This window comes from Bubalus bubalis, chromosome 11 (assembly GCF_019923935.1).
Source record: "Bubalus bubalis isolate 160015118507 breed Murrah chromosome 11, NDDB_SH_1, whole genome shotgun sequence".
In the NCBI taxonomy this organism is placed as follows: Eukaryota; Metazoa; Chordata; class Mammalia; order Artiodactyla; family Bovidae; genus Bubalus; species Bubalus bubalis.
Genome location: NC_059167.1, coordinates 99,342,256 through 99,368,504, shown reverse-complemented (window position 1 = coordinate 99,368,504; position 26,249 = coordinate 99,342,256). Strand labels below are relative to the sequence as shown.

Genomic DNA, 26,249 nt, shown 5'->3' with positions numbered 1-26,249 from the left:
GCAGAGCAGCAAGGCTCATGCCCCTGTTTGCACGGAGTGTGGTGTGAATGATCCCAGCTTGGCTCCACCAGGGCAGCATGGTGGCTTTGATTTTCCATGTGCCTGGTACCAGGAGGCATGCCAGCCATCAGTCAGTAGTTGTTGCATAAAAGGATAAGTGGTTAATTCTAATATTTAAGTTTTGTTCTTCATGTCCTAAGACTTAATTAGATTGGAACACAGCTCCCCACCTACTCATGTCCCACCAAAAATCCCAAAAAACACACAGGCCAAAAAAGACAAAATCATACATGTTAAATGAGGAGACTAATAGAAATCTATTCTCCTCAGAGACTTAGGAAGTGCTTCATAAGTTGTTTTCTACTCAGTAAGCTCGAGTTGCTCTAATTTATGTTAAGATTTATTTCTAAAGTTATTTATTAAGAGAAAAAAATGCTATCTGTGGCTTCTGGAGCAGACAATGAGATAAGATCAAAAATTCCTACTCATTATTTCATTTGCATATATATATGCACACATACATACATATTTACTTTTATATATTGTCATTCTCAATATCTGTACTTGGGGCAGAAATATGTATTTTAAAAGACGGGCATCATCTTTGCCCTCTAGGAATTTACAGTATACTAGGGTAGCTGTGTGAACACACTCTAACATGAGAGAGAATAAAATAAGCACCATAGCCAAAGGACAAGCACATGGATCATAAATCAGAATTTAAATGCTTGGGGAAGACTCCTCAGAGGAGAAAAGATCTGAGTCAGGACTTCAAAATAAATAGAATTTTAAAAGGTCCAAAAGTGAGGAAGACTAGTACAGACAGAAAGAACAGCATAAATACGGGTATGGAGCAGGGCAACAGCAGGAGGGGTCACAGAGCAGAGACTTTATAAAGAAGGGCTGTGGTTGGAGATTTAGTTAGACTGGGGCTGATGCACGGGAAAATGAGTCTGGATTTTCTCTTAGACTTCCTTTGCAATGCTTGTGTTATTAACACCTGTGTGTTTTTTTTTTTTTTTTGAGAACCTTTACTAAATTGGCTTTTGTTTTTCTTGAATACCTTTACTTTAAAAGGAAATGTACTATCACTATGGTCAATAGTAAACCCATATTACTTGCTCTAAATAAATCCAGAAAACCCAACAGAGTTATTAAATTCTCCTTTGACAATCTTCCTTCACTACTGCTCTGAGCTGAGCCTATAGGCTTGTTAAAAAGAGACTGGCAGATGTCTACGGCCTGATCTTGACCTGCTGACCCTAACTGATGCTTTTTCTTAAACACATCAAAAAGTTCACAAGAAGATTCAAATGACAATAAATGATTAAAATGATATTTTTTAATCCCAAGTCTCTGTGCTAGTGTATTTCATTGTCAGATGCCTCCTGAATCTTTGGCCTGTGTCACTGCCTACGTCTTGCACTTTGAGAAACTCTGCTAGAGAACTGGAGAGGGCACGACAGGCTTTAGGTTATCTGAGTAATACACATGCTCTCTGTGCTTCAGAAGGAAAACCTTGGCAGCCTATTGTAACGGGCTCTAGGGACAGGAAAACCATCCGAGAGCCTATCATAGGATCTGATCTAGGCCAGAAGGGAGGGGCCCAGACTAAGAGGCTGTCTCCTTTCCTGTGCCAAGTCCTGAGAGAGTGGTACCCAGTGATGTGTGGGGGTCAGGGAGAAGGCTTGGAGAGTAATCTGAGATTCTAACTTGTGTGAAGTGGTGAGTGTTGTGGAAATTTAAAGATACACTGAATATGGAAGAAGAGACTTGAATATGGGGCAATGAAGGGATTTCTTTTGGAGGTACCAAAAAGATACTGAAAGAAGAGAATAGGGTGGTTAAGACCAGCTTGATCCCGGCCGCCCCTACGACCTGGCGGCGGCGACCGTGGCCACCGACCTGGAGAATGGAGGAGTCGGCGCGGCTTGCGGCAGCAGCAACCCGGCTCTCCTGCCGCGGAGGGAGACGGAGGAGTTCAATGATCTCCTGGACCTGGACTTTATCCTCTCCAACTCGCTGTCCCATCAGGAGTCCGTGGCCGCCACAGTGACCTCGTCGGCATCAGCCTCATCCTCGTCCTCCCCGTCGAGCAGCGGTCCAGCCAGTGCGCCCTCCACCTGCAGCTTCAGCTATCCAACCCGGGCCGGGGGCGACCCGGGCGTGGCGGCGCCGGGCGGTGCGGGCGGCGGCCTCCTGTACGGCCGGGAGTCTGCACCGCCTCCGACGGCTCCCTTCAACCTGGCGGACATCAACGATGTGAGCCCCTCCGGCGGCTTCGTGGCCGAGCTCCTGCGGCCCGAATTGGACCCAGTGTACATTCCGCCGCAGCAGCCGCAGCCGCCAGGTGGCGGGCTGATGGGCAAGTTCGTGTTGAAGGCGTCGCTGAGTGCCCCTGGCAGCGAGTACGGCAGCCCGTCGGTCATCAGTGTTAGCAAAGGCAGCCCGGACGGCAGCCACCCGGTGGTGGTGGCGCCCTACAGCGGCGGGCCGCCACGCATGTGCCCCAAGATCAAGCAGGAGGCTGTCTCCTCGTGCACCGTCGGTCGGCCCCTAGAGGCCCACTTGGGCACTGGACCTCCTCTCAGCAATGGCCACCGGCCGCCTGCTCACGACTTTCCCTTGGGGCGGCAGCTCCCCAGCAGGACTACCCCGACCCTGGGTGCCGAGGAACTGCTGAGCAGCCGGGACTGTCATCCTGCCCTGCCGCTCCCCCCGGGCTTCCATCCCCACCCCGGGCCCAACTACCCTCCCTTCCTGCCCGACCAGATGCAGCCGCAGGTCCCACCGCTCCATTACCAAGAGCTCATGCCACCCGGTTCCTGCATGCCGGAGGAGCCCAAACCAAAGAGGGGAAGGCGGTCGTGGCCCCGGAAAAGGACGGCCACTCACACTTGTGATTATGCAGGCTGCGGCAAAACCTACACGAAGAGTTCTCATCTCAAGGCACACCTGCGCACCCACACAGGTGAGAAACCTTACCACTGTGACTGGGATGGTTGTGGGTGGAAGTTTGCCCGCTCAGATGAACTGACCAGGCACTACCGCAAACACACCGGGCACCGCCCCTTCCAGTGCCAGAAGTGCGACCGGGCATTCTCGAGGTCGGACCACCTCGCCTTACACATGAAGAGGCACTTTTAAACCCCCAAACAGTGGATGTGGCCCACACTGCCAGAAGAGAATTCAGTATTTTTTACCTTTCACACTCTCTTCCCGGTGAGGGGAGGAACCCAGCTGGAAAGCACTACAATCATGGTCAAGTTCCCAACAAGTCAACTTGTGAATGGATAATCAGGAGACACAAGGAAACCAAAAGACAAACTCAAGAAAAAAAAAAAAAAATGGGGTCTGTGACTGGATCTTCTATCATTCCAATTCTAAATCCAACTTGAATATATATATTCCTGGACTTACAAAACGCCAAGGGGGTGACTGGAAGTCGTGGATATCAGGGTATAAATTAGATCTGAGAGTTGGGGGGGAGGGAAGACCAGAACCCCTTGAGAATTGTTTTGATGCAATATAAGCCTAAAGATCACCTTGTATTCTGTTTGCCTTCTAAAAGCCATTTTGACGATCTTAGAAGAAGAGGAAGAAATTCAGGTACAGAAAATGGTGTTTAATAGCCTAAACGATGGTGCTTGGTAAGTCTTGGTTCTAAAGGTACCAAATGAGGCCAAAGTTCTCAAACTGCTGCATACTTTGACAAGGAAAATCTATTTTTGTCTTCCGATCTACATTTATGACCTAAGTCAGGTAAATACACCTGGTTTACTTTAATCTTTTTATGCAGACAGTCTGTTATGCACTGTGGTTTCAGATGTGCAATAATTTGTACAATGGTTTATTCCCAAGTATGCCTTAAGCAGAACAAATGTTTTTTTCTATATAGTTCCTTGCCTTAATAAATATGTAATATAAATTTAAGCAAACTTCTATTTTGTATATTTGTAAACTACAAAGTAAAAAAATGAACATTTTGTGGAGTTTGTATTTTGCATACTCAAGGTGAGAATTAAGTTTTAAATAAACCTATAATATTTTATCTGAAAAAAAAAAAAAAAAAAAAAGAAATGGGAGGAAGGGAATGGAGGAAAGTAGTTAAGGCTCAAAGAAAGTAAAATTAAGGGAATTTTCATCAGATAACCTCTGGTTTCTGTGAAATGGAAGTTAAAACCATATATGGAAAGCAGATTTGGTGCAGAAAGGACAATAATCTAAATTCAGTAAATGAAAGATAACTTAATCTGTTCTCCACAAGGCCCAGGTATGAATAAGAAGCTTAACTGTCGTATTACAAACACTGCATGTATCTCAAAATATTACAATCTCAGATTCACATGATAATCCTTTAGGACATTCAGTTCGGAACTCATATGCCCTGTTTCTTACGGGTGTCTGAAGGGTCCTGCCTTCTTAGTTCTGAGTGACCTCCACCAACAATCCCCAAATGCACACATCTGTCAGAGTCACAGAATTTTGAAACTTTAGCGATGAGAGGGACTTTCAAAGTTACCTTGCCAGCTATCAACTTAATTCTTCAATCCTGTCAACCAAACAAAGGGTCATCAAGCTATCCTTGAGACATCAGAGGATGCCCTGGCCAACTCTGAAAAAGAAAAGCCTTTCATTGGACCAACTTATTCTTTTTGTAAATATATCAAAATGTGATGAAACAGTCTTAGCACCTTTACTGGCTAGCTAAACCTGAGTTTCCTGATGACATCTTTCCCCACCCTCTACTGAATTCTGCTGCTACTGCTAAGTCGCTTCAGTCATGTCCGACTCTGTGGGACCCCATAGACGGAAGCCCACCAGGCTCCCCCGTCCCTGGGATTCTCCAGGCAAGAACACTGGAGTGGGTTGCCATTTCCTTCTCCAATGCATGAAAGTGAAAAGTGAATTCTACTAGAGCAAAAAGACAGACTCGTGCTGACATCTTGGTTCATAGCAAGAGTTTACTTGATACAAATAGAGGGTTATTTCTGTTTGATGATGGTTAGAGTATTTTAATTAAACAGTTATAGTGAAATATCATTTAGATACAGATTTTAAGATGCATTGTGTTTTCTCTTCAAAGCCTCTAGAACATTTTTGTCTCTAACCTTCTCAAGCATCACTCCTCACTTTCTACCTGGGGTGATACTACTCTGGCTCTTGGGGTTGGACTGCCAGCTTGCTCGGGCAGTCATTCTCTTTCATGCATTGCTTCAGTTGTCTGCCTGTCAGCCACATATGCCAGCCGGTGGCATGCCAGCCTCTCTTCCAGCACCAGATTGAGGACAGTGACACGGTCCTTACAATCTATTGACTCCTCTCTGAGTGAAACAGTGGCCTAACCCAGTGCTGGGCACGTTGAGACTGCTCCATAAATAGCTGACAAATCAGGAGACTGTTGGAGAACAGTTTGGAGGATGAGAAGCTCTTTTGTTTCTGAGTAAGAAGGGGAGGCAGATGTCCCAGTCCTCACAGAATTTAAGGTTATGACACACACTTAGAGAAAGTTAAACAAAGCCGGGGCCGGGTACCTAGCCTTAGGGACGAGAGCCTGCCCTGGAGATGAGATGGTGGGGCAGGAAGCAAGGAGAAGGAGCCGGTGCGGAAGCCCTCTCCTTTGCGGCCCTTTCAGATTCGGCCTCGTTTCTGGCTGCTGTGCACACGATGTCTGCTTGAGGTCACCTCGACTTGCAGCTGAGACCGCAGAGAAGAAAAGTGGGTGGTAAAACACTTATTTTCAAGAGTATTGGAAGGGACAGCTGAACTGGGGGCACAAGTGTGGCCAGGTGCAGGGTTGACCCTCCCCTTAGGAGCCGTGAGAGGGGGGGAAGCTGGTCCTCGGGTGTCCCTGGGCCACATGGCCCGGCCCGAGCGTTTCTCATCCTCCTCCTACCCCTGCTGCTCGCACACCATCAGCAGCTCCAAGAGACAAATTCCAGTGCTGGGGGTGTTTTCCCTCTAACGGGCATGTGCTTCAGCCCTGTCCCGGGGCCTTCTGCTCCCTGGTGAGGCCTTCACCGCTCCTGGTCCTGGGGGCGCAGTTCAGTCTCGGCTCCTCGGGGCAGAGTTGTGCTTTGCTTCATGTAGGGAGGGAAGGACTCGCTGTGCTCTGAGGGTGAGTCTTCAGTCTGCTCATTCTGTAAAAATTAGCTAATAATGTTTTTGTTTTCCCCTAAAAATAACTGGGAAACAAGGATTTGCTTATTATCCTCAGTCAAGAAAAACTAACCCTGAACTTTGATTTACAGGACAAATAATAAAGAGTCAGGTCCCTTCAGGTATCCCCATGAAATGACTACATGGCTATATGTAAACTGTCGTCTCTTTAAAAGAGATTCTGTGATTTGATTTCATAGCTTAACTGAAAAATTCAGATAGTAGAAGAAATAGAAAAATGAATAAAGCTTGTTTCATAGCCACTTCTAAATTGTATAACATTTTTGCATGAAATAACATAAAGGAGGTGTTTTTTTTTTTTAAATTATCTCGACTTATATTAAGGCACAGTCGAATAGTATATTTTGCTTTTCCTTTCTGAAAGTTTCACAAATTCAAAAGGATGTATTCATTTTTATAAGGATTTTAGCCAGACATACAGCTTATCAATACCTAAATATGCTTCTAGCTCCATTGAGGGCCTCCTTCAATGGAGAACTGAGGTTAAAAAAAAATACACATCCACATTGAAAAGAGATCTGATTTGCTCATGGCCACATTAACCAGTTCTGTCCCTCCCAGCCCCAATTCTGTGCTTTGTGCTCTGTGGCAGTTTGGAGGCTGTTGGTAGGGCTTTAGAGATGGGTCCACAGGACAGTGATCAAATTTTGTTGCACCATTTACATTATTTAGTCCAGTCTAGCAACGCGTGTTACAGGATTGCATTATGATAAAGAATAAACACTTCCCTTGTTGTCAGGGAAATGTGCACATACACAGATTAACCACTAAGACATCAGCGCCGTAGAAGAAAGATCTCAACTGTGCCTGGAGCTCAGTCATGCTCATGAACTCTTTATTGAACAGCACTGGAAAGTAGATATCATTATCCCATACACCCTCAAGAAGGGTGATGGCATCTTCAAGAGGGGCAAGCATTGGTTCTTGGGGGGGATGAATAAATTTTGCTCTTTATGTATAAAATTTAAATATATATGAAGTACAAAATCGGATCTATAGTAGCCTGTGGTATCACAATATCATGCGGGTGTTTAGGTTAATAAAGGCTTCTTGGTGTATTGGCAGGGAGTGGGGGAGTGATAGAAAAAAAAGGTTGAGAGATGCAGTTTATCCTTAGGATGTAGCTGCACAGTCTGTAACTCAGGAAACTGAGGTGCCCTGTCTTTGGTTGAACCCCTCTGACTGATCCCGAAGACCACGGTGCTTTGGGAACGTGAGCTGGCTGGGCGGGGGTCAACAGCGTGGCCTTTATGTAAAGACTTGGGCTTATTCTTTTAGATTCATGAAGCTTAGCCAAATGTTGATGGAGGCAGCAGAGTGGGCGGCCGGGAACCAGGGAAAGGAAGCTCCCAGTGTGTGTCAGCGGGTTGTTACCATGCACAGATAAGTATCTGACAACGGTGCAACTGCTAAATTCATGTCACATACTTCTATGATAGCCCAGATGGATTTTTGAAAGGCATTTCAGGGTTTTTAAAAGATGCTGCTGCTGCTGCTGCTGCTGCTAAGTCTCTTCAGTCGTGTCCGACTCTGTGCGACCCAATGGACGGCAGCCCACCAGGCCCCCCGTCCCTGGGATTCCCCAGGCAAGAACACTGGAGTGGGTTGCCATTTCCTTCTCCAATGCATGAAAGTGAAAAGTGAAAGTGAAGTCGCTCAGTCGTGTCCGACCCCCAGCGACCCCATGGACTGCAGCCTTCCAGGCCCCCCCGTCCATGGGATTTCCCAGGCAAGAGTACTGGAGTGGGGTGCCATTGCTTTCTCCTTAAAAGATGCTAGGCTGTAAGTTTAAGGCCCTTCTGTACACTTTTTCAGCCTATGTCATTGGCATAAGTTAAAGCTACTAGGCAGATCATTGCACATATTTGCTTTCTTCTGCTCATTCATTGGTTCTCAGCCTTTGAGACACTTAAAGCCCCCAAACATAGGAGATACTCAGTTCTTTCTTTTAAATTGAAGTATAGTTGAATCACAATGTTGTGTACCACAAAGTGATTCACTTTTTTCTTTTTTATATTCTTTTCCACAGTAGGTTTTCCAGGATATTGAATATAGCTCCCTGTGCTGTTCAGTAGGTCTTGTTGTTTACCTTATAGATAGTAGTGCATTCTTATCATTGACTTCATGTCACAACTGCTCCTCTTGTTGTCACTAGCAAATGACACAAGAGGAGGCAGAAGTGATTTGTAAAAGGCACTGCAGTTTCGGGTCCCCTGTGTGTGTAGCCAGACCTCTGGGTTGTGTTTACTGAGAGTGAGACCCAAGAGCGGCACATCTCCTTGGTGACACATGCTTGTCCTCCCAGCCTCCCCACCGAGGTAATCTCCGCTCAAGTCACATAAGGACACTTGGTCACAACACGTTCAATGTCCCTGGCTTCTCATGCTCCAAGTTAAGAGCGGATTTGCAGGGCAATCATAGTTAGGGCATTTTGGACTGAATAATGAATGTAATGATTCAGCAGGGGAAACTTCGAGGATGTGCAAGGGAAAAAGGGCGAGAAGGAGGGGGCCCTGAAATGGAATGGATTTAAAATTTCAGAGCCTAGCAGGCTGGTCTTCGGAGAGCTGCCAAGGGGAAATGGGCTTGCATTGTAGCATTGCAAGTGTTTCAGGTTAAGTGGAAGAAGAGGACCGTGGCGGTCAGAGGCATCCGACATTGGAATCAGTTATCAGGGGAAATGATGGCATGGCCTCCCAAAGGCTCTTTAAATATAGGATTGATTTCTTATCTGTCTGGAATGAACTTGGGATAAGTCTGCCTTGAAAATAAACATAATTTGCTGAAGGTTTCTTATATCCAGTGAGTCTCTAATTTTTTTTTTTTTTCCAAAGAAATTTTCCTATATTGAGTTGAAGAGAAGCAACACAGAGATGACAGCGCAGAGCCTGGAGCTCCATGGCCTGGATCGGAACCCCAGCTCTGCTGTCTGTCAACTGTGAGAGCTTGTGGGACGTACCCAAACCTCTGGGCCTCAATTTACGCATCTGTAAAGTGGGGGTAGAATGGTCCCCACTTACTAACTACTTACTGTTATGAGGATTCAAAAAGTTAATATTTTTAAATGTTACGTAAGGGTCTATTATTAATAAAATAAAATCTTTTAAAGACTTATTATGTGCAGAGTTTAGGTATCTTCATTTCGGAACTTAAAAAGACTTTTATCAGTGTTTTTGAAGTTGTATGCATATGTTACTATCTCTTATCCAGAAGCAAATTATTTAAATAAATTTCGGCATGTTTTTGAAGCATCTCATGCTTAGAGGTGCAGATATTGCAAGGTGTGTTTGCATTGTCGGGAGAACCCAAAGAAACAAAACCTGCCCCACTTTGATGCTTCTGGCGCTTTGACAGCTGCGGGTCAGATGCTGTGTTCGTGTCACATTTGGTAACCTAAGCGGCTGCCTCTGAGGACCCTGCTCTTCTTGTAGCTCTCTCAGGTAGCTTTCACTCACAACCTCAATTATCTTCTCAGTGGAGGAGCTGCTGGGGTCCTTGTCCTGGTTTCTGCTCTCGGACCAATGTTTCCCTCTCCTTGCTTCTCAGAACACTTCTTAGAAGACCCTGCTTCGTAGAAGCACCTGCTTTTTTTCTTTTTTCAACTTTTTCTTTTGTTTTGGTGTATAGCCAATTAACAATGTTATGTTAGTTTCAAATGAACAGTGGAGGGACTCAGCCCTACACATACGTGTATCCATTCTCCCCCAAACTCCCCTCCCATCCAGGCTGCCACATGACATTGAGCAGAGTTCCATACAGTAGGCCCTTGTTGGTTATCCATTTTAAATATAACAGTGTATACCATAAGTTCTTTCTCTAAGTCTTTGAGTCTGTTTTGTAAGATGATACAAATGTATCATTTCTTTTTAAATTCCTTATAAAAGGAATGTCATGATCTTTCTCCTTCTCTGACTTACTTCACTCAGTATGACAATCTCTAGGTCCATCCATGTTGCTGCAAATGGCATTATTTCATTCTTTTTACTGACTAATAGTCCATTGTACAAATGTACCACATCATCTTTATTCATTCCTCTGTCGATGATTTAGGTTGTTTCCATGTCTTAGCTATTGTAAACAGTGTTGTAGTATCTGCTTTAGATGCCCCTTCTGGTTGCAGCTCTTTCCTTTCCTCTTGGCCACTGCCCTGAGCATACTGAAGATTTACTGACTTTCTCTCCACTACATGGTAGTCGTCATTCCCTAAGCTGTCAATACCTGCATAGACAGCACATCCCTCACCCTGGACGCCTGGATCCTTGAGCTTGCTGTCTTTGTCCTCTGTCCCACCCCATCTACCCACTCCCACGGCACTGCCTAGACTAGTGCTTCTCAAGCTTTACTATTTGGAGAAGTTGCCTGGGGATCTTGTTAAAACACAAGTTAGATTCAATATGGTACGGGGAGGGAGGAGGGAGGAGGGTTCAGGATGGGGAACACGTGTATACCTGTGGCAGATTCATGTTGATATATGGCAAAACCAATACAATATTGTAAAGTTAAAAAATAAAATTAAATTAAATAAAAAAAAAAATAGGTCTGACCTGGGGCCTGAGATTCTGTGTTTCTTGCAGGCTTCTGGTTGATACTGATGCTGTTCGTCCAAGGACCACAATTTGAGTAATAAGGCCCGCAACTGTCCAAAGCATCTCACCTGCAAATCCTGTTGGCTCTCCCTTCAAAATATTATCCAGCATTAATTCACTTTCCAGTATCTACCAGCTATTGCTGTAGTCCAAGTCACCCCTATTTCTCATTATTAAAGGGGAAATAGGTTGTAAAGAATGAGTCACACCAAATCACTTTATTGTATGCCTAAAACTAACATAATATTATTAATCAACTATACTTCAATTAAAAATTAAATAAGAAAAAGATTGACTCGCATTATCGCCTCCTGTCTGGGCTCCCTCTGGCCACACTGCACCTATGGCAGGTCCCCACCCGGCACCCAGAGATCCTTTAAAATGCAGATCCGATCATATAAACCCTCCAGGAACTTTCCATTATACTTAGGGTTTTTTTTTCTGTTTTGTTTTTTTTTAAATTTTATTTTATTTAACTTTACAATATTGTATTGGTTTTGTCATATATCAAAATGAATCTGCCACAGGTATACATGTGTTCCCCATCCTGAACCCTCCTCCCTCCCTATACTATCCCTCTGGGTCATCCCAGTGCACCAGCCCCAAGCATCCAGTATCGTGCATCGAACCTGGACTGGCGACTCGTTTCATATATGATATTATACATGTTTCAATGCCATTCTCCCAAATCATCCCACCCTCTCCCTCTCCCACAGAGTCCAAAAGACTGTTCTATACATCAGTGTCTCTTTTGCTGTCTCGTATACAGAGTTAGTGTTACCATCTTTCTAAATTCCATATATATGCGTTAGTATATTGTATTGGTGTTTTTCTTTCTGGCTTACTTCACTCTGTATAATAGGCTCCAGTTTCATCCACCTCATTAGAACTGATTCAAATGTATTCTTTTTAATGGCTGAGTAATACTCCATTGTGTATATGTACCACAGCTTTCTTATCCATTCATCTGCTGATGGACATCTACTTTGAATACATCCAAAGGCTTTTCCTTCTGGCTGTTTCTCCACACTGGCTTCTTCCTCCTCTTCCTCACACTCCTCACATCTGCCCCTGCCTCAAGGCCTGTGCACTTCCCTCTGCCCTGAGCACCCTCCTCACTTTTGCACACAGTCTTCCTCACCACACTCAGCCCCAGGATCAGTCATCCCCTCTTCAGGGAAGTGGGGGTCTGACAACACATTGACAGCTGTCCCCACTCCCTCCCCAGACCCAGCACTATCTGCCCCTTACTCTGCTGTTTGCCTCTTGTTCCCTGACATTCTTCTGTCACGAAAGTCATAGTAGTTTCTGCATGCCAGGCAGTGTTCTAAGTGCTTTGCAGATATTAATTCTTTGAACTTCTTAATATCCTGTAGGGTAACAATATTATCATTCCCCCAGTTTACAAATGAGGGAACTGAGACACCAAGAGGCTCAGTCACTTTCAGAGATCAGATAGCTGTTAAGGAGCCACCATTTGAGCTTGGCTGTCTGACTTCAGAATCCATGCTCCAAACCATTCTGCCTTCCACTGTTAAACGTTCAATATAAATATATTTTTAGAAATATAAGTATTTGTTATTACCTATCTCTCCTACTGGAATGTAAGGTCCATGCAGACCAAGACTTAATTCCTTCCAGTTTCTACTGTGTCTCCAGCACTTAGAACCCTAGTAGGCACTCCAGAATGAAGGAATTCTGCTAGCTTTACTCTCTGTATTTAAAAGCATCATTTAGTTGTTTAAAGAAATTAATATAAAGATTAGTATTTTCACTAAAGTCTGGGGCCTTTTTTACATAAGAGTATATGTTACTTAGGTTGTAAATTTTTGATAAATCTACTTAACATTATATATTTAAAACCTAGTCTCCCTTAAGAATTTAAGCTCAACTTATAAATCTCAACTGATAAATATAGTTAAATTAAAAATAGCTTTACTGATACTTTCATTAATGGTTGATTAATTCAAGTTGATACGACTGTATTCTTAAACAGTTGTTCTCATTTACAAACTTGGTTAATTAAATTGCTTTCACTGATTTAAGTTCTATTATAATTTAATGTATTCATTTTTCTTTTTAAGTCTTTGAAATGCCTGACAAGAAACATTTACAATGCCAACAAGCCAAACTTCTCAAACCCTTCAACTACTCTTATTTATCTAATAAACTAGACTTACAGCAGATCAAACTCACTTAAACACCCTAACACTGTTTTACAAATTTAATCAAATGATTTAACATCTCTTAGCATGAAATCACAACTCTGATTAAAAAATAATAGATTAATCCTAAACTTTACTTGTAAAATAACTAGTAGAAAAGGATTGTTATATGGCATTATTTCTGTAAACTTTTGAGCCTAGTTAGTATTCATACATGCAGCCTGCTTGGCGAGGGTTCTCTGCTCCAAGGCAGTCTAAAGCAGCCACCCAGCTGTTCACGGAGTAACACACAGGGCGGAAAGCCTGTGTTCATCTGATCACTAGATCTACCCACACTGCAGAGGGACATGCCAGGCCTTTTCTTCTAGTTGTTCTGATAACGAGATTTGGAGGCCACCTTCTTTAGATTCAATTAATTCTCACCTCTAAGTCTCAATTTCGTGTGCTTTCCTTGCCTGCTTCTTTTGCAATTTTTTATTCAGTTTTTGAGCTTTGATTGCAGCCATCTCCCTGATTGTGACTGAATTCTTCATTCTTTCCCACTGGTCCACTTCATCCCCTTGAATCATGCTGATAGTGAACATTTGTCAAACTGTGTGTATTTCAGTTCACTGATCTTTTGTTTAATAACTTCATTGAGTAGTAACTCACATGTATCAATACTTCATTCCTTTAATGGCTCAGTAATATTCCATTGTATGAAGAGACCACATTTTTCTAACCCGTTTCTCAGTTGATAGACATTTGGGTTATCCCCATCTTTTGGCTTCCCTGGTAGCTCAGCCAGAATCCCCTGGAGACGGAATAGGCTGCCCACTCAAGTATTCATGGACTTCCCTGGTGGCTCAGTTGGTAAAGAATCCACCTGCAATGCAGGAGACCTGGGTTCCATCCCTGGATTGGGAAGATCCCCTGGAGGAGGGCATGGCAACCCACTCCAATATTCTTGCCTGGAGAATCCCATGGACAGAAGAGCCTGGCGGGCTACAATCCATGGGGTCTCAAAGAGTTGGAAACGACTGAGCAACTAAGTGTGCGCGCGCACACACACATTTTTGGCTATTAGGAATAAAGCTGCTGTGAAGATTCATGTACAAGTTTTTACATGTACATATTTTTTAGTTCTTTTGAGTTTATTTCTAGGAGCCAAGAATTGCTAGATCCTGTGATAACTCTGTTTAATCATTTGAGTAGAACCAATTTTTTGTGTTCCTAGGATAAATCCCACTTGGTCATGTTGTCTAATTCTTTTTATATATTGCTAGGTTTAGTTTGCCAGAATTGGGGTGGAGGGGTGGAATTCTTGCATCCATATTCATAATAGATATCAGTCTATAGTTTTTTCTCTTGTGATGTCTGATTTTAATGTCAAGTAAGTACTAGCTAATGGAATGAGTTAGGAAATATCCCCTCCTCTTTTCTTTTTCAGAAGTGTTTATGAAGAATTGGTATTAATTCTTCTTTAAACATTTGAAAGAATTTATTGATGTCTTTTTGGGCTTCTCCTCTGGCTTTCTGTCCCATCTAGCTTATTTTTTAAAATTTCTGCCAAATATGAATATCTGGAATATCAGTGACTATTTGAACTAAATTTTTTAAATGTTGTAGCATTTTATATTGCTGTTATAGGATGAAAAATAACACCCAAATAAGAACTTTTCTAGACTTGTGTATTAAATGGTTTCACATCACGAAGAGAGGAAAATCACCAGGAATGTTTCAAATCATGTCCAGGAGCTGCTTTCTAAAGGTTATAGTTTTACCTTTCCAATCTTTTCCCTCAGGTTGTAGGCAGATTTTTCTAATGGAAGTGAATAAATCTAAGTTCTAAATCTTTCCATGGGTTGAAGCACTGTAAGAAAGGAAAGGACAGTTTCACATTTCATAGACTACAAGGAATATATTATTGATTTCTTTTAATAAACCAAGTGGGCCATACCTATTGCCTATGACCTTAAAGATGCTGATGTCATCTCTGGCCCATCGCTGTGCACACCTGTTTTCTTTCTGTTCCCTTTCACCCTGTACCTTTCCCCAGAGCACCCTTGGGCCTGGAACGCCTCTCTTTTGGTTCAACAAGGTCTCTCCTTTCGGCTCACCAGGTACTTTGGAAATCTTGCCATTTTTTGGAAAGATTTTCCATAAATATAAAAAAAAAATCTGACATGTGGGTGCAGTAGGAGTGCTTGAATGCAGGGGAGAAAGAAGAGAAGAAGAGACGTTGAATAGGGCTGGTGAGGAGGAGGGGTCTCCCCTATGTGAGGGTTTTCCAGTAGGTGGGGATGGGGATTCCTGAGCAGGACAACAGCTCGAGGGGCTCTGTGGGTATTTCTCTGGCTTATAAATTCCCATCAAACCTGTCCCAGGCTTGTTTATTAAAACCTGAATAAAATTAATGTTGGTCTCAGAGTTTATAGATTCAATTCTCTGAAACTGCTTTCCTCCAGTTGGTGATACAAGCGCTGTATATAGAATATTCCTCTTGTGTGCTGATTTCTCCTGGAGTATTTCCCCACAGTTTTCAGTAAAGGGGTCTTCCCCAGATAAAGAAAGGCTTTTTCTTGAAAAAGTTTTGAAGATTGGTCTGGATGCAGAGAGAAAGCCTATTAATAAGATGGGGAATAAGCTAAAAGACCTATAGGCCTTTGAACACTTAAATGTTTCATTCTGTTCCATCTTTTTTATCATTAGGATTATTTAATTTCTTTTTAAAAATTTTAGTTGGATAATTGCTTTACAATGTTGTGTTGCTTTCTGCCATACATCAACATGAATCAGCCATGATAGCTCAGTTGGTAAAGAATCTGCCTGCAATGCAGGAGAGCCTGGTTTGATCCCTGGGTCAGAAAGATCCCCTGGAGAAGGGATAGGCTACCCACTCCAGTATTCTTGGGCTTCCCTTGTGGCTCAGCTGGTAAAGAATCTGCCTGCAATGCGGGAGACCTGAGTTCGATACCTGGGTTGGGAAGATCTACTGGAGAAGGAAAAGGCTACCCACTCCAGTATTCTGGCCTGGAGAATTCCATGGACTATATAGTCCATGGACTGTATAGTCCATGGGTAGCAAAGAGCCGGACACGACTGAGCTATTTTCACTTTCATGCATATGTCCCCTCCCTCTTGAATCTCCCTCCCACCTCCCATACCATCCCACTTCTTTAGGTTGTCACAGAGCACCAGGTTTGATGATGCCTTTTGCTATATTTAGCATTGCTTCGTAGCAGAGTGAATCCGTCACAGACATGTATAAATAAATTAGTAGCATTAATTTAAAATTGCTATTTCAGACCGAAATTGTATAAGCCTTTGTCTCTTGTGAGCATGCATCGTCTAATGGCCATTTGGCTTTTATGAAAGGGCCATATATGCATGAGAAGATAAGGAGGAGTGGAATGTAATTCCTCAGGCCTACCTGGGTCACGAGTTAGGAGTAATAAACCGTATTTATTTCAGTGTATTTAAGGGCTGCTCAATGATTATGGCCTCTTCCTCTGTTTCTTTATATCTTTCATATTTATTCAAGATGATAGCTCTTTTATCTGTATTAATTCTTGGTTTTAGAAAGTAATTTTGTTAGACTGTGGATTTTCATTTCATTCTCTCTGTTTTATGGGGATTTTCTCATTAGAATAATGAAAGAATATTTTAATAACAAATACAAAAAGTAATAAATGCTTTAAAGGAACAAGCATTAAATGAATCCACTACACCCTTTAAGGGCAATATTTGTTCTTGCAGACACATTTACAATATGTTATTATACTATGGAATAGTTGATATCTCCTAAAGCATAATTGTAATTCTGTTCCTTGAACCTACAAAAATGCTAGTTTTGAACACTTTAGAAAAGTGTGTTTTCAATATAACCTACTTTTCTTTCTATAGAAGTATTTGTTTTAAAAGTATTTTTAAAACACAGGTACATTTTTTATAAGACCACCAAAGAGAATTTCATCCAGATGTAATCAATGTTAAGTAACTCTTTCCTAGTGGTTTTAAATTTTCTATTCATTGGCTTTTCACTTCTCAAGACTCTGTAACTAGGATGGAATCCAAAGCCCCTGGTGGAGTCTTTTTTTTTTTTATTTTAATTTATATTTATTTATTTTAATTGGAGGCTAATTACTTTACGATATTGTATTGATTCTGCCACATATCAACATGAATCCGCCACGGGCGTACAAGTGTTCCCCATCCTCTTGAGGACACGCTAGTCTGGCCTGTGCTTTGCTCTTAATTGTATTTTAGCCACGTCTTCCTCCCCTTCTCGTTGCTCCAGATACCACATAACTCTTTCGTTTGGGCTCCTCAGAAAGCCAGAACTTTTCTTGTCTTGGTGCTTTGGAATATGATGTTTCCTCTACCAGCAAATTCCCTTTCCGGTGTCATCTTTTCTTTTTTTGTCCTTCAGCCGCAAAATTGAGTTTGTCATACTCTGCAGTTCATTCCATCTTTTTTAGTTTTATTATTTTTTTCTCTTCAGATCCCATGCCTTCTCTCCCTTTTCCCTTTCCCACAAAAGTAGCCATTTTGTTAAGTGTGTGTTTAGAGATATGCCCATCTCTGATATATTGTGCTTTCTGTGAGTGTATGTGTTTTTAAGTGTCATTAATGGTATTGCATGATAAATCTCGTTCCGCTTCTCGTCCCTTCCCAACATTGTTTTGGGAACCATTTCTGTTGCTGTTTTGCCAGCCTAGCTTATCCATTCTAGTCCGGGGCAGCGCTCCACGGCACATGCTTACCACAGTTATCTTTCTCCAGTGACGGGCACCTACACCGTGCTGGGGACAACATCCTCACATGTATTCTTTCATCTATCTCTTGACAGGGTTAGTCCCTGCTCCTCTTTTAGGTCCAGTCTTAATGGCATTTCCTCAAAGTCACATTGCCTGGCCTTTAGTGCCATGCTACTCCCATTTCCTGTCTAAATTCGGCTCCCTGGTGGGCTCCTGGCACATTTCTTGAAAATGGTTGTTAAAGTTTGCAGCCATATATTTATTTTGGTGATTTTGGCATTTTGTTTTGATGATTGTCTGTCACCAGACTGTGAGCGCTTTGGCCGTAATCTATTCTGTTCATCACTCTTTCCTACTGCTTAATACAGTGCCTTTCACTCAGTTGAGGTCATGCTATACATAATATTGTATGCTTTTAACATTATACTACGACAGTTGTGATATATAAGCATGTTTTAATATTTAAGAGGCTTCATTTTTTAGAGTAGTTTTAGATGCACAGCATGGTTGAGCAGAAAGAATTCCCATATACCCGCTCACTTCCTCACACATAGCCTTCCCCTCCATCAACATCCAGCATCAGTATGGTATCTTTGTTACAGGCGATGAAACTTCGTTGACCCATCATCATCAAGCCAAGTTCACAATTTATGTAAAAGCTCATCCTGGGGTTATACATTCTCTGAGTGTGGAAAAATGTGGGATGACAAGTATCTACCTTTACAGTATTTACAGTATCATACAGAGTAGTTTGACTGCCCTAAAAATTCCCCATTCTCCACCTGTTTATGCCTCCCTTCCTACGCCAAACCCTATGCCAACCATTAATTTTTTTTTTTTTACTGTATTCACAGTTTTGTCTATTCTTTTCTTAAATGTTATATAGTTGGAATCATACAATATGTGGCCTTTTAAGATTAGCTTTTTTCATTTAGCAGTATGCATTTGAGGCTCCTCCATGTCTTTTAATGACTTTATAGTTCTTTTATTTTTTTAGCGTTGAATAATGCTCCATTGTCTAGACATACCAAAATTTATCTACTCATTTTTTAAAGGCATGTTGGTTGCTTCTGAGTTTTAGCAATTCTTAGTAAAGCTTTTATAAATATTTATGGGCTTTCCAGGTGGCTCAATGGTAAAGAATTTGCCTGCCAAGTCGGAGATGTGGGTTTGATCCCTGGGTTGGGAAGATCTTCTGGAGAAGGAAATGGAAACCCACTCCAGTATTCTTGCCTGGAAAATCCCATGGAGAAAATAGCCTGGCACGCTGTAGTCCATGGGGGTCACAAAAGAGTTAGACATGGCATAGTGACTAAACAAGGGTGAGGGCTTAGATAGTTTTTTAATATCTTTATTCTTTGCTAATATAAGCATTCAGTGCTGTAAATTTCCTTCTAAACACTACTTTCACTTCATCCTACAGATTTTGATTAGTGTTTTCATTTGCATTTAGTTCAAATATTTTTTAATTTCTCTTGAGACTTGTCCTAGGACCTTTGTGAAGTTTTGAATGTTGTTTAATCTCCAAGTATTAAAACTTTCCAGCTATCTTTCTGATATTGATTTCTGGTTTAATTTTCTCTGCTCTAAAAGCATACATAGTATGATTTCTATTTTTTTATATGTTTAAGGTCTGTTTAATGGTCCAGAATGTGGTCTATCTTAGTGAATATGTGATCTTGAGAAAAATATGTATTCTGCTGTTAATGAGCAAAGTATTCTATAAATGTCAATGAAATCCAGCCAGTTGATTATACTGTTCAGTTCAACTATATCCTTAGTAATCACTGCCTGTTGGAACTTACAGTTACTAGTAGCAAAATGTCAGTCTCCACCTATAGTAGTGAGTTTATCTATTTATCTTTCCATTTTTACCAGGTTTTTGATTCAAAATCAACCCCTTTATCATTATATAATAATCCTGTTTTTATTCCTGCTAATTTTCCTTGCTCTGAAATCTACTCTGTTTGAAATAACTGCAGATACTCCAGGTTTTTTTTGATTAGTATTGCAATGATATATCTTTCACCATCTTCTTACTGTCAATTCACATGTGTCTTTACTTTTAAAGTGGGTTTTTTGTGAACAGCATATAGTTTAGTATTGGTTTTCGATTCACTTGAATGATTCTAATTCATTCATTTCAATCATGATTTATTCATTCATTTAGTTAATAATATTTGAACTAAATGCAAATGAAAACACTACTCTGTGTTTTAATTGATCTATTAGACCAGTGACATTTAGAGTGATTACTAATATAGTCAGATTAATATCTACCATATTTGTTGTTTTCTGTTTGTTGCTCTTATTCTTTCTCTTTTTTGTCTTTAGCCCCTTTCACCTTTTTTGTTTTTATTTGAGCATTTTATGTAATTTTCCTTTCTTTCCTTTCTTAACATATCAATTATACTTCTTTTTTTTCTTTTCCCAGTGGTTGTCCTAGAGTTTGCGGTGGACATTTGCAACTAATCCAGGTCCACCTTCACATAACACCACAGGCATCCCTTGTTTTATTGTGCTTTGCTTTAGTGGATGTCACTTGTACTGCATATTTTACAAAGTGAAGATTTGTGACAATCCTGTGTCAAGCAAGTCTATTGGTGCCATTTTTCGAACAGCATTTGCTCACTTTATGTCTATGTCTCACATTTTTATAATTCTCACAATATTTCAAGCTTTATTATTATTATATTTGTTATGGTGGTCTGTGATCAGTGATCTTTTATGTTACTACTATGAAACACTGAAGTCTCAGATGATGGTTAGCATATTTTAGCAATTAAGTATTTTTAAATTAAGGTATATATGTTGTTTTATAAACACAATGCTATTGCATACTAAACAGATTACAGTGTAGAGAGAGCATAACTTTTCTATGGGAAATGAAAAACTTTTGTGACTTGCTTTTTTGTGATACTTATTTTATTGCAGTGATCTGGAACTGAACCCACAGTACCTCTCAGACTCGCCTCTGTATGGCTTCACTGGGTGGTACAAGTTTCTTATAACAAAGTATTTGTAATTCTTTCCTCTTGTCTTATATCATTGCTGTTGTTATTTCAATTATCCATAATCTACAATCACCAAATACATTGTTGCCATTATTAATTTAATCAAACTATTATCTGTTGTATCAATTAAGAATAAGAAAAAGAATGCAATATTAAAAATTTACCTTCACGTATTCCTTCTCTAGTGCTTTTTATGTTCTTTATGGACATTCAAGTTTTTGACCTGTATCATTTTCTTTCTCTCTGAAGAAATTCTAACATTTTTGCAAGATCTACTGACAACAGATTCCTTTGGTTTTTGGTGGTCTGAGAAAGTCTTTATTTCTCCTTCTGAAGGATGATTTCTCTGGTTACAGAATTATAGCTTTTTTTTTTTTTCTTTCAAGACTTTAAGTATTTTGATCTTGCCTCTTCTTGATTGCATGATTTTTGAGAAATCTGATATACTTCTTATCCTTTCCCCTCTATAGGTAAGTTGTTTTCCCTATGTCTTTTTTCAAGACTTTTCTTTGATTTTCTGTAGTTGGAATATGACATCCCCAGGTGTTGACTTTTTGGCACTTATCTTGCTGAAGGTTCTCTGAGCTTCCTGAGCCACTGATTAGTGTCTAACATTAATTTAGGGAAAATCTCAATCACAGTTGCTTCAGATGTTTCTTCTTTCCCTTTCTCCTCTGGTATTCCCAATACATGTATGTTACATTTATGTTAATATGTATGTTACATGTTAACATGTAGTTCTCCTATAGTTCTTACATATTCTGTTTTATTTTTTTCAGTGTTTATTCTTATCTATTTTCTGTTTTGGAAGTTTCTATTGACATTACTTTAAGCTTCAACCTTTTCCAGTCTTACAGTGTTTGGTTTGTTTTCAACCTCTAGTGCTTCTGTTTGGTTCTTTCTTACAGATTTCATCTCTGTCCTTATAGAATTAATCTTACAATATATTAAAATTAATATATTACTAATGTAATATTATTATTAAATAATATATAATATTATTATATTAGTAATATATAATAACATTATTATATTAATAATATATAATAATATATTAACATCAATATAATATAATATAATACATTACTATTATTAATTACTAGTTAATAATATGTTATTGTTAATATAATATAATATATAATAATATATAATGCTATAATAATATAATATAATAATATTAATCACTCCTTATACTATTAATCTCCTAGTACTATTGCATATTGTCTGGTTTTTTTCCATCAGATTCCTTAGTATTTTTTTTTATTTTAATTGGAGGCTAATCACTTTACAGTATTGTGGTGGTTTTTGCCATACATTGACACTAATCAGCCATGGGAGTCCATGCGTCCCCATCCTGAGCCCCCCTCCCACCTCCCTCCCCATCCCATCCCCCAGGGTCATTCCCAGTGCACCATCCCTGAGCACCCTGTCTCATGCATCAAACCTGGACTAGCAATCTATTTTACATATGATAATATACATGTTTCAATGCTATTCTCTCAGATCATCCCACCCTTGCCTTCTCCCACAGAGTCCAAAAGACTGTTCTATACATCTGTGTCTCTCTTGCTGTCTTACATATAGGGCTAATATTCATCTTTCTAAATTCCGTATGTATGCATTAGTATACTGAATTGGTGTTTTTCTTTCTGGCTTACTTCACTCTGTATAATAGGCTCCAGTTTCATCCACCTCATTAGAACTGATTCAAATGTATTCTTTTTAATGGCTGAGTAATACTCCATTGTATATATGTACCACAGCTTTCTTATCCATTCATCTGCATAAACACTAACAGTAGAAAATATGGCAGTCCCCAAAATAATAAAGTCTGTCACTGTTTCTGTTGTTTCCCTATCTATTTGCCATGAAGTGATGGGACCAGATGTCATGATCATAGTTTTTTTAATGTAAACTTTTAAAGCAGCTTTTTCACTCTCCTCTTTCACTTTCATCAAGAGGCCCTTTAGTTCCTCTTTGCTTTCTGCCATAACAGTGATGTCATCCACATATCTGAGGTTATTGATATTTCTCCTAGCAATCTTGATTTCAGTTTGTGCTTCATCCAGCCTGGCATTTCACATGATGTACTCTGCATATATGTTAATTAAGCAGGGTGGCAATATACATCATTGACGTACGCCTTTCCCAATTTTGAACCAGTTCATTGTTCCATGTCCAGTTCTAACTGTTGTTTCTTGACCTGCATACATACTTCTCAGGAGGCAGGTCAGGTGGTCTGGTATTCCCATCTCTTTAAGAATGGTCAGAGTTTGTTGTGATCCACACAGTCAAAGGTTTGGCATAGTCAATGAAGCAGAAGTAGATGTTTTTTTGGAGCTCTCTTGCTTTTTCTATCATCCAATGGATGTTGGCAATTCGATCTCTCATGCTTTTGCCTTTCTAAATCCAGCTTGAGCATCTGGAAGTTCTTGTTTCACATATTGTTGAATCTTGACTTGGAGAATTTTGAGCATTACTAGCATGTGAAATGAGTGCAATTGTATGGTAGTATGAACATTCTTTGGCCTTGCCCTTCTTTGGGTTTGAAATGAAAACTGACCTTTTCCAGTCCTGTGGCCACTGCTGAGTTTTCCAAATTTGCTGGCATATTGAGTACAGCACTTTAACAGCATGATCTTTTAAGATTTGAAATTGCTTAACTGGAATTCCATCACCTCCACTAGCTTTGTTCATAGTGATGCTTCCTAAGGCCCACTTGAGTTCACATTCCAGGATGTCTGGCTCTAGGTGAGTGATAACACCATCATCATTATCTGGTTCATGAAGATCTTTTTTGTACAGTTCTTCTGTGTATTCTTGCCACCTCTTCTTAATATCTTCTGCTTCTATTAGGTCCATACCATTTCTGTCCTTTATTGTGACCATCTTTGCATGAAATATTCCCTTGGTATCTCTAATTTTCTGGAAGAGATCTGGAGTCTTACCCATTCTATTGTTTTCCTCTATTTCTTTGCTTTGATCATTTTGGAAGGCTCTCTTATCTCTCCCTGCTATTTTTCGGAACTCTGCATTCAGATGGATATATGCTTTCATTTTCTCCTGTGCCTTTTGCTTCTCTTTTTTTCTCAGCTATTTGTAACACGTCCTCAGACAACCATTTTGCCTTTTTACATTTCTTTTTCCTGGAGGATGGTTTTGATCCCTGCCTCCTGTACAATGTTATGAACCTCCATCCATAGTTCTATAACCACTCTGTCTATCACATCTAATCCCTTGAATCTATTTGTCACTTCTACTGCATAATCATAAGGGATTTGATTTAGGTCATACCTGAATGGTCTAGTGGTTTTCCCGACTTTGTTGAATTTAAGTCTGAATTTTGCAATAAGGAGTTCACGATCTGAGCTACAGTTAGCCCCCAATCTTGTCTTTGCTGACTGTATAGAGCTTCTCCATCTTCAGCTGCAAAGAATATAATCAGTCTGATTTTGTTATTGACCATCTGGTGATGTCCATGTGTAGAGTCTTCTCTTGTGTTGTTGGAAGAAGGTATTTGCTATGACCAGTGCGTTCTCTTGGCAAAACTCTATTAACCTTTGCCCTGCTTCATTTTGTACTACAAGGCTAAACTTGCCTGTTACTCCAGGTATCTCTTGACTTCCTACTTTTGGATTCCAGTCCCCTATGATGAAAAGGACATCTTTTTGGGGTGTTAGTTCTAGAAGATCTTGTAGGTCTTCATAGAAACTTCATCTTCTTCGGCATTAGTAGCTGGGGCATAGACTTGGATTACTGTGCTATTGAATTGTTTGCCTTGGAAATGAACAGAGATCATTCTTTCAATTTTGAGATTGCATCCAAGTACTGCATTTTGGATTCTTTTGTTGACTATTAGGTCTACTACATTTCTTCTAAGGGATTCTTGCCCACAGTAATAGATACAATGGTCATCTGAATTAAATTTGCCCATTCCTGTCCATTTTAGTTCACTGATTCCTGAAATGTCAATGTTCACTCTTGCCATCTCCAGTTTGCCCACTTCCAATTTGCCTTGATTCATGGACCTAACATTCCAGGTTCCTATGCAATATTGCTCTTTACAGCATCAGACTTTACTTCCATCACCACAGCTGGGCATTGTTTTTGCTTTGGCTCAGCCTCTTCATTCTTTTTGGAGCTATTTCTCCAATCTTCTCCAGTAGCATATTGGGCATCTACGTACCTGAGGAGTTCATCTTTCAGTATCATATCTTTTTGTCTTTTCATACTGTTCATGGGGTTCTCAAGGCAAGAATGTTGAAGTGGTTTTCCATTCCCTTCTCCAGTGGACCACGTTTTGTCAGAACTCTCCACCATGGCTCTTAGTTTCATTGAGTTAGATAAAGCTGTGATACATGTGATCATTTTGGTTAGTTTTCTGTGATTGTGGTTTTCATCCCTTCTGCTTTCTGATGGATGAGGATAAGAGGCTTGTGGAAGATTCCTGATGGGAGTGACTGACTGTCTGGAAAACTGGGTCTCGCTTTGGTGGGGAAGGCTATGCTCAGTATATCTTTAATCGAATTTTCTGCTGATGGGTGGGGCTGTGTTCCCTCCCTGTAGTTTGGCCTGAGGCCGAACTATGATGGGGTAAAGGCAGTAATGGTGACCTCCCTCAGAAGGACTGACAACAGTGTGCCACAGCTCCCAGGATGTTGTAGTCACTGCCCCAATGCCGTGGCAGGTCAACCCACACCCCCGCTGGAGACTCGAGGACACTCACAGGTGAGTCTGGCTCAGCCTCTTGTGGGGTCACTGCGCCTTTTTTTCTGGGTCCTGGTGTTTACAAGGTTTTGTTGTGTCCTCCCTGATGCTGGGAAGGATTGAAGGCAGGGGGAGAAGTGGATGACAGAGGACAAGATGGTTGGATGGCATCACTTACTCAATGAACAGCAGTTTGAGCAAGCTCCTGGAGATGGGGAAAGACAGGGAAGCTGGCGTGCCACCAGGGGTCGCTGTCATGGGGTCGCAAAGAGTTGGACACAACTGAGTGATTGAACAACAGCAACCTGGGTGTATGCATTTAATAATAAATAGGTCACATGTTCTCTTCTTTCCCCTATGGAACCATTCAGCTATTAGGAGGGCAGAGAATGCCTTAATATCAATCTTAATTTTGGTTGAATGTGATTGGGTGGATAAGGCCTTTAGAAAGTTTACCCCTGTGAATTCAGCATTGAAAGTCCTGACTTTTGACCTCAATGTTTATTTCTGAAACTCACTTAGACTGGGGGTGGTTTAATTTTTATCCTTATAATACTTTATTTCCCTATCTTTTGGACTGTATCGTCATTGACATTTAGTAAAAGACATCTGTGTAGATTTTTCATTTGGTTAAAGGAAGCAATGTGAAAACATGAAAAAAATAGTGAATCTTGTATTTCAGTTTTCCAGTGTTATTTGCCAGTGCTGAAGATATTTTAAAACAATGCTGTCGAATACAACTTTATGCAGTGAAGACATTGTTCTTTTGCACTATTCCGTATGTAGCCACTTATTAAAGTACAGATTTTAAAATTGTATTTAATTTTAGTTGCATTTAAATAGGCACTTTTGGCTAGT

General features: G+C 40.6%; 2 protein-coding genes across 4 annotated transcripts in view; both read left to right on the top strand.

The window, feature by feature from the left end:
* KCNN2 (potassium calcium-activated channel subfamily N member 2) overlaps window positions 1–26,249 on the top strand; it is a 583,536-nt gene that overhangs the window by 483,267 nt on the left and 74,020 nt on the right. The gene's annotated exons all lie outside the window — the stretch shown is intronic.
* On the top strand, window positions 702–4,048 carry LOC123464720 (Krueppel-like factor 4). Its single transcript, XM_045162150.1, has 2 exons — window positions 702–846; window positions 1,850–4,048. The coding sequence occupies exons 1-2, from the start codon at window positions 702–704 to the stop codon at window positions 3,145–3,147; spliced, it is 1,443 nt and encodes a 480-aa protein (XP_045018085.1). The 3' UTR covers window positions 3,148–4,048.